Source organism: Phodopus roborovskii, unplaced genomic scaffold (assembly GCF_943737965.1).
Source record: "Phodopus roborovskii unplaced genomic scaffold, PHOROB, whole genome shotgun sequence".
Classification (NCBI taxonomy): domain Eukaryota; kingdom Metazoa; phylum Chordata; class Mammalia; order Rodentia; family Cricetidae; genus Phodopus; species Phodopus roborovskii.
In genome coordinates, this window is record NW_026126571.1 from 22523397 (window position 1) to 22532714 (window position 9318).

General features: G+C 52.8%; 1 protein-coding gene across 1 annotated transcript; it reads right to left on the reverse strand.

Moving 5' to 3' along the window:
• Nucleotides 1–5743: 5743 nt before the first annotated feature.
• Evx1 (even-skipped homeobox 1) lies at nucleotides 5744–8950 on the reverse strand. The gene is made up of 3 exons (XM_051202822.1): nucleotides 8524–8950; nucleotides 6798–7054; nucleotides 5744–6283 (listed from the first exon to the last, which is right to left on the reverse strand). The coding sequence occupies exons 1-3, from the start codon at nucleotides 8948–8950 to the stop codon at nucleotides 5744–5746; spliced, it is 1224 nt and encodes a 407-aa protein (XP_051058779.1).
• Between the last annotated feature and the right edge of the window lie 368 nt (nucleotides 8951–9318).

The following is a 9318-nucleotide window of genomic DNA, read 5'->3' on the forward strand; positions in this document are numbered from 1 at the left end:
CCCTGAGCACAGAGCTGGAGTGCAAGCACGGATTCCTCCTGCGTTCTCAGAATTCAGTTGCTCTCCTCTCATCCATCCTCCAGGCTCGCTGCACGGAATGAACCTGTCTTCCCTGCTCCTGTGTTCTCAAGCCACCCCACTAACTTACCCTACTAACTAACTTACTAGAGCGCCGCCTTTTAGCTGGCTGAGAAGAGATGAAGTTAGAACCTCAGCGTGCTAGTACCCACCCCAGAGAAACCCATCTCCTTGCCAGCATCATGTCAGGCCGGTCTATCCTAAACAAGCCAGGGGCAGGAATGGGAAGGCACCTGTCACCTCAAACGTAACAATCACCCTGACTCCATGGGTCCTGGCAGAGGACCGCCTGACAAAGAAGGGCCACAAAATGAACCTTGCCTTGTAGGAAGAGATTATTTCGAGATTTAGACTCAGGACCAGATACTTCAGGGTGGGAAGATCTAGCACTGCTCTTGGGTGGGAACGCAGCCGGGTAATGCAGCAGGAAGCGAATCGAGCGGCCTACGGAATCAAGAATCCTTCACTGCCTTCAGTTTAGAAGGATGCAGGAGGCTGAGTCTGCAGAGATCAAAAACTGCCAGCAACCTCCACTCTGTATACACCAGACAGCTTCTGCATCTCCACCATCAAGGCACAAGGCCACCTGGCAGTGGTGACCGGAGGATGGCTGGAGTCTAGCTTAAGGGGAACTGAGACCTAAGCACAAACTGGGATCCCTGTGAGAGACTACTCCTCAAGATGCGGGTTCCAGAAAAACTTGCAGGCTGCCTCCCGCACTACGAAAGCAAGCAGGGGCCAAAGTAAGGTGATTGCTCCGGCAGCGGCAGCGGCAGCGATAGCTACAGTGCACGCGCACCGCGCCCTTAATTCTTGGCCTCACCTGGGCCCTGGAGAGGTCAGAATCCGCCTCTCTTCCTGAGCGGCTGTGACCGCTCCCTTCTCTCCAGCTGCCAGATTGGAATGGCTGTGTTTGATTTCATTTGTTACCAACCCTGGCATTTGTTTTCCATTTTATAAACGTTTCCCTTTAAGTAATTGTCCCTGTTAACGGCGTATACCTTTCAGCAGCCCTCACTGCGCTATAAATAATCTCGATGAAGATGTAAGGATATGACTTTCACAAGATTGGACAATTGATTCAATCTGTGACCCGCGATCTCGAATAATATTGGAAGGCTATTTAAACAGATGAAGGCCTAAATTGTCTTGCTTGTATCTGAATTAATTTCTCATTCATCATCATTATGAAGTGATTGGTCTATTCAAGCTCTTCAGCCTGCTGGAACGGAGCAGGATTTAAATGAGATTGTAACACAATTTAAATGCTTGCCGACTTTAACGAGGCCAATTGAGCAGCTGCAATAAATACAAATATTTTTCTAAACAGCCTTGTTTTAAATAATTACTTAATGCTTTCATGTTATTTTTAAGTGGCAATCTTTCTCCCTCCTGCCCAGAATATCACATACTTCTTTGCTGAGAATGCAATTTTGGAAACGACTTTGTGTTTCTGTTTGTTTTGTAGACATTATGATGGGTTTTATAGTTAGGATTTGACTTTTTTTTTTCCTTTTCCTAGGGTCAACATTTCCGGGGTCCCATACATTGAATAAATAGTGAGTTTGGCCTTAGTGCTTTCTCTATTGCATGCTGATGTGCCTGTCTCTGCAGAACCTGGGAAGAGGGGAGAGAGGGAGAAATTTGCCGATGCATCTAGAACTGTTTCAGCTGGGGACTGCAAACGAATCTGTGCAACTGCATTTACAAATGACACCCAGAAGAGTGGCATTGTTTCTGACTTGTCCTGATGACTGTCATCATCTTGAACAAATCAGAATTCCAGCATATCCCAAAGGTGTTCCTTAGGAAGTTCAATTTTCCAGCACTTTGGCTCTAGTGCAAGTCATCAGGAGTGAGTGGAGACAAGCTGAGGGTTTCTTTGGTGGGACCTGGGCACATGGAAAGAAAATGTTGCTGCAACTAATAGCTGAGAGTGGAGATGATTAGAAACACACACACACACACACACACACACACCTTGCTATACTCTTTTTCTCTCCCATCCTTCACTGTGGGGGGGGGGAGAATGCTTAGTACAGAAAGCTGGTCCCACTTGGAGTATGCCATCCGTATGGACATCTTCCACAACTGTCCGCTGTGACACCCATGCTCTCAGGAGGGCATATGGCAATGGGTGTTCCCGTCTGGAGAATAATGGGAGCAACCGAGCAGGAGAAAGCCTGGAGAACAAAGGGGTCTTTTAAACTTCCATGAAAGCATTTTGGATGAAGGAGACATACTGTGGGGGACCCAAGTCTTCCATTAGGGGTGACTGTGTAGAACTGTGTCCTTTGGGAGATGGGATGCATGATGAACCTCTTTTTATAAGCTGCCTGGAGTGTGGAGGATCCCATGTGTACTGATTCCTTACAGGGAGTCTGGGAAGGTGGATTTGTTATGATGACTAGAAAAGCCACCGGTAGGTCAAACCATCAAACTGTAAAGCCCATCCCCCACTACCCCCAACACCCTCCCCCCCCCCAACTAGGAGTAAGAATGGAAGAACTAAGTGATTTGCTATAGTAACTGGGTAATTTAATGCCAGAGTTGGGAAAGTGCTGGCCAGAATCATTTCGTCTTCGAGGCTCTGCCGAGCTCATCCGCTTTATCCTGTTGTTTAAAATGAGCATTATCCCAAACATATGCAATGCAATCAGTTTGGTCACACTTACAAGAACACGCTTTAATAAGGCAATCAATCACACACTAACAAGCCAGCGACGGGCTGGGTCTTGCGCACACTTGGGCTGCAGAGGGGTTAGTCTTACAGGTCTAGGCAAACCCAAGCTGAGCACAGGCCCTTGTTTCTAGTCCTGCAGGTCCTGCCAGGACTCAGAAACTGCAGGGGGACATGAGTTGAAAGTGAAATGTTAAATTTTGTTGAGCATGATCTTCAACTCAGAGCCCCAAAGCCTGGTGGTGGTGGGGTGATCAGAACTTGAAGCTCACAGGTGCACCCTAGCTAGCCCTGTTTGCTGAGCACAACTCAGAGTCTCAGGCAAAATGGGACCACAACAGAGTTCAGATAAGATGAGAGGCTCCACTTAAAAAAAAAAACAATCCCACATTAGGAGCCTTGCCTGGTCTGTCCTGCCCCTGCTATGGGCAGAAATTGAAGCTAGAGATGGACAGTGTCTTCATAGTCAACTCCATTCTCCCAACCAAAGTGGGGCATGTCAAGCCAGATGGCATGGTCTGGTGCAGGCTGCTAAGCTCTATGGGGGATGGGAGGCAGAGAGGAGTGGTGCCCACTGCCAAACCGCAAACCCTGGCAAAAGGGAAATTTCATTATGAAGTAATGAGTAATTCCTCCTGGCAAGATGTATTGTTATATCTTCCACTTCAATTTGGAGGAAGAGAGGCTCAATTACCCAGAAAATACAGTCAATTAAAGGCTGCTGATTGGACACGAGGCCGCATCATCGATCTTGTACTTTCCAATATCGCTGCAGACACCTCATTTTCCCTCCCTATTAACTGAAAATACGCCTGGCATTAAGGCAACCCGCAGCCCATTTACCTGTCGCAAGCAATCTCTACCCGATTCGGAGCAACTGTAAAATTTGCTAGGATTTGGCACTGGGGAGCCTCTGGCTTTGGAGGGACCATGGAGGGCCTGGGGGCAGGGGTAGAATGAAAGTAGTTGCTGGATGAAAGGCTCCATATAGGGGACATGACATACAAGAGGGCAGAGGGTGTTCACGGAGTCCCCACCTGCCCAGCTGAGACACCAGCAGAGAACCACCCTGCTATGCAATTCTAAGCTTCCTAGCCTCAAAGAAGGCCCTAGAGTAGGGATTACAGAATGAGTCACACTTAAATGGGGGGATTGCTAAGTACTACCTGATCCTCCTGAGGCCTTACCCTAAAGACCCAGAATTCCATCCTCCAGGTAGGATTTCTAGCATATGGATGGACCACACCAAGATCATCCCAACCCTCATTCAACAACTTCCTCCTATGCTTGAATGGAGGCTTGACTCCATCAGCAGCAAACATTGTTCTCTGCAGTGGTCCAGCACGTGTCAGTGCCAATTTAACTCATCAGGGGTTGGGCTGTAGGAAGGCCCGAAGGAGATGGCAACCCTGGGGACCCTATTGGAGCAACTGATAGAAGGATCCATCCTGAGGCCCAGACAGACTCAACACTTAGGAAGGGGCCAATCTACCTATTGCAAGTCCCAAATATTCCCAGAACTAACCAAACATAAACCCAAGCCCTCCATCTTCCAGCAATGTCTGTTTGGAATTTGCCAATGTCCAACAGGGACTTAGGAGACCATTTTGTAAGTTCATCTCTTTTATTCTTTCCCTATCCATGTCCATGGTAGCTAAATTAGCAATTCAAAAATAGTAAATGTGCTCCCTGCTGGAAAAAAAAATTATGTTTGAATGCTAAAGTAAGAATCGTGTTCAGCTTTTATTGCAATATGGTTAACAAATCATGACAGCAAATTCTTTGGGCTGCAAAGGAAAACCCCAAACGAAACCAAATTCATTCCCTATAGGAAGAACCACCCCCTCCCAGTGGGGTAAAGCTTGCATTGGGTGATTAAAGTTGTCCTTTTCCTCAAACACCGGCTACAAGGATGAGTACAGGAGTTTGTGAGTGGCTCCCAAATAAACCCCAGTGAAGGGTAGAGACAGGATGATCCTCCAGAAGTGTTGAAGGTTTCTACTGGCAGCTGAAAGCCAAGGCCCGGTGGCAAAGTGGGGAGACAATGAGAGAAGGAAGTAGGAAGTCTCCATCCCTAAGTGCTTCCCAGGGTGCCTTGTTATAACAGCTCAGCCCTGGGCTTGGAGGCCCAGCAGAGTGGTGATCATTATTATACATACATTCAACATTCAAAAACCCTCCTCACACACCACTTGCTAATCAGGGTGTGTGCTGGGTTAAAGGAGAAGACGCTTGCCTCACAGAAGCTGCCTAGGGACCCTGGAGACCCTGCAGCTCCTCTGCCAACGTGAAACAGAAAGGGAGAAGGCTGGAGCTGCAGGTGGAGAGATGTCACACAGCCAGGACTACGGAAAGAGGTCAGGGTCTGGTAGAGGCAAGAACCGGAAAGATGCTGTGTAATTGAGGCTCTAGGAAGGTGAAACAGCCCCAAGTTCCTTACCTAGGGGCAAGATTCGCCCTAGCAGTAAATCATCTCTCCCCTAAATGGTTGGTGCGTTGCCATCAACAAGCCCCCTGCCATGCTTTGGAAAAGCTGGTGAAGATTAATCTCTACCTGCTCTGCATACACAGCATTTTGTTCCAAGAGACAGCGATTTCCCTTCTCAATGCTTGCCCTTGACAGGAGAGTGGGGACCCAGGTGAAGGATATGAGGGGTGGGGGGTTGCTACTGAATTTTGTTTAGCTGTTAAACTAAGGCCTCCACCTCTGACAGGGTTGTGGTTTCGGTGGAGAATGGCAGAGACCGGCCTCCCCAGAGGGAGCTCACACCACCTCCGCTTCCCCACCCCATTCCTGCTCCCAAGCAGCGATGGCCACTGCCGCTTCCGGGGGCTCCTGGGTCCGAGTCCTTTATGGTGCCTTCCCTTTTCCCCTCTGCATCTGGGAAGACGGGTGGCAGGTGGGACTCTGGAGGAATCCCGAAGGCCCCTCCACCACCCCATGGCGTCCGTCCTGCAGCCGGCAGCCCGCCCGAGGGCAACCCCTTATCTGGTGAGGGGCACCTCCTCTCTCTGGTCCAACGCCACCGAGGAGGCCTTGCTGAGCACGGAGGGGGCGAACGTGAGGAAGGAGTCCGAGCGGGAGGTGGAGGCACAAGTGAAGTCCGAGGCTGCAGCGGCCCGCGGTGCCAGGCCATTGGCCGGGCCGCTGTGGCAGGCAAGGCAGGAGCAGGGGCCACCGGCCGAGGCACCTAGTCCGTGCGCTGGGCCGGGGTAGAGCGGTGGGTGGCGGAAGGCGCACAGCAGTTCGGGTCGCGGGTAGGGCTGCGACAGCACACGGAACGTGTCAAGCGGGCGCAGCGGGCCGCTGAAGGGCGAAGCGGCGGCCGAGGCAGCGGATGCTGCGCCCAGACCCACGGGCGAGTAGTAGGGCAGGGGCAGGTGCGATGGAAAGGGATAGGGCAGACCGCCCGCGGCCGCCGCGTGGCTCATCATGTAAGTGTAGAAGGCGGGGTCCGCAGGGTGCGGCCACGTCATGGCCAGCCGCTGACGCTTGTCCTTCATGCGTCTGTTCTGAAACCACACCTGGGGAGAGGAGAGGATGGGGGCCTGGGTGACTGCGCGAGGCCCAGGCACAGCAGCTTGGGGTGGGTGTGAGGAAGCAATACCCACGGGGCAGTGAAGAGCCAAAACCCACTCCCGCTGAACAAGGGCATGCCACCCACCGCCATCCCAGATTGAAAGCCTCTAAAGGAGATTTGGCGACCCACTCGGCCCGTGCCCACTGCGAGTGACCGTGCAGGAAGCAGGGCCTGCCTCGATAGGTCTGAAAAATGTACAAGGCATTTCCCCCAGATTTATGGCCCATTTCGGCCCTGTCCTTTGAGACACTGCCATGTCCTTTGAGACTGCTTTGGTAGTCTATTTGCCTAGGAAAAGGACGGAATCACATCGTGGCAGCAGTGGCTGTGTAGAGATTGTAAGGGGCAACTAAGCACGTCCCAAATTGGAGAGCTCAGGCCCAGACTCCCCAGCTGTAATCCAGGAGATAAGCAGTTAGCATTTCCTTCCCCGCCTCCAGCGTCCTAGCCCAGCATACCTTAATGGTAGTTTCGGGAAGGTTTAGAGCTGCTGCCAACTCGCATCTCCTCGGCCTTGATACGTAGTTCTCCCTGTAGAACTCCTTCTCCAGCCGTGCAATCTGCTCCCGGGTGAAGGCAGTGCGGTATCGGCGCATCTGGTCACTGGCGCTGCAGGCCAGGGTGCCTTGCGAGCCGCTGCTGCCGCTGCTCCCGTTGCTTTTGGGGACGTCGCTGCCACTGTTAGGACTGCCGCCCAGTGCATCAGAGCCTGACCCTGCACAGGAGCCCAGAGCACACAGGTGCACACACAGAGACACAACACAGACACAAACAAAGCTAACTTTAGGCTGGAGGATGGACATTAGGATAACCCTTAAGCTACCTAAAGTCGCTGATTGGGGTGGGTGGGAGCTCTGGAAGCTTCAGGCAGGCAGAAAGTCTTGGATGATTGGAACAGAGAGGGTTTGGGCCAGGCTTAAAGTGACTGTAAGGCATGCTGTGTCTGAACGCTCCCAATCTCCTTTCCTTTTCTCTTGCCCCTGGGCACAGCAAAGGGCATACTCCTTGAGCTCTCTGCTCGTGCTGGCAGGGATGGCCATGGATGTGCTGGAACACTATGAACTCTTGAGGTTAGAGCAGCATTGTAGATTGTTGGGCATGCAGTGAGCATCCTTGCCTCTTGGGTGTGTGCCAGAATTCCAGCACAGGTGTGAGAATGTGTTGGGTTGCATATATTGCAGGAGTGCTGTGTTTGAGTGTAGGTTGTGAGGACATGGTATAGTAGAGAATGGGGGTTAAGCAGACGATACGATGGCAGGGGAGAAAGGTGGATACTCAACAAGGTGGCATTGGCTGCCATCACCTAGATGTAGGTGCAGCCTTTCCCACCCATCCCCAGGGCTTTGTGGTCCCAGTTTTTCATTCCTAGAAGTGGATATTGTAGGTATAGACAGAGACTCTCTTCTGAGCTATCCACCCCCATCCCCATTAGCCCCTGGTGAGAAGGCGTTCTGTAGTTAAAGTACCAACCCCTTAGACCCACCCCAGAGAAGGGTGGGGCTCTAGCCCCCTGCAGCTGCTTTTCCTTTGGGTGGAGAAGTGAGACGGAGGGAAAGGGGGAGGGGGAGGGCCCAATCCCCGCCTTTTCAAATGCAACCGGAGACCAAAGGCAATTAGACCATTGGGACCATTTCCGACCTGGCGCCGCCAGCCCGGGAAGTGACAAGGTAATTTGGACCTCTGACCGACGTGCAAACTGGTCGGAGGGCTGCAGCACTCTGGAGGCAGAGTCCGCCACGATTTTACGGTCCTTTATATGCTCTTGGCTTCCGCGCCTCCTTGTGCCTTCCACCCCTCCAGCCACAAACTGCCCGGACTAGCGTTTGATCTTGCCCTACTACTCCATGAAAGGTGTCTTCCCGGCTCAGCTGAATCATTCCCACAAAACGCTGGAGGAGGGGGTGCGTTTTGGATCCCTCAAGCCCAGGACTTGTGTCAACCCCGACATACGTTCAGGCACAGCTGTCACTCTCAGTCCCACAAATGCGATAACACAAGGAACCCCACACACACACCCACACACTAAGGTGCAGAAAGCAAAAGAGTTGTTCAGGTGCCCCCCCAACCCCCACCGCAGCCATCCTGCCCCAAGGGAAAGGAATATTTTCCACCTGCCCTGAGATGAAGTAAAGTGTGGGCACAGTGGGCTGACCGGGGAGCGGGGGAGGGGCGCAAGGTGGCTACCTTTGCTGTGCTGGTACTCGGCGTTCCCGGTGGCGCAGTCCGGGGTGCAGCTCACCTCGATTTCTTCATAGAAATCCGATTCGGTGTCTGAACTACTGGGTTGCCCTTGGCCAGAGAGGCTGTCCGCGGAGGGGACTGGGGGTCCGGGGCCAAGCACGGCCGCTCCAGCAGACCGTGGCTCGGCGCCCAGTCCTGCACCACTGCCTGCTAGTCCATCGACCGGCTCCTCCTCAGGGCCTCCCCCACCACGCTCCCGGGCAGTCGGAGGGCCGGCTCGCGGGCTCAGGCAACCGTGGGGCACCATCTTCTCTGGCGGTTCAGGCAGCGGGCTGCTCACGGCTTCGGACAAATTAGAGACCCTCTTACCAACCAGAGTGCCAAGCTGACCCCCATCCAGAAACATAACCATGTCCTTTCGGCTCTCCATCCCCGGGGTCTCCGGATGGGGGAGGGGGGAAGCCCCCAAGTAAGCCCCTAACCCCAGGCTCCCTGGGATCTTGGTTGAGAAAAGGAGTTAAAGAGGCCAGGAGACTAGGCGGGCGCCGAATAGCCCGAGCGCGATGTCGACGGCGACCACGGAGATGGCAGCGGGGAGCTAGGGTCACCTTGTGATGCGAGCGCTCCTCTGTGCCGCACCGCCTCTGGGAGGAAGCCCCATTGCCCTCTTCTTTCTAAGCTGTCATCCTCCTGCTGCAATCGTCATTACAGTACCGCTGGTGACGCCACTCGGCGAACGCAAGTGGATAAATAGAAACGTCTGCCACAGCGAAGATGAAAGGAGACCCGCAGCTAATG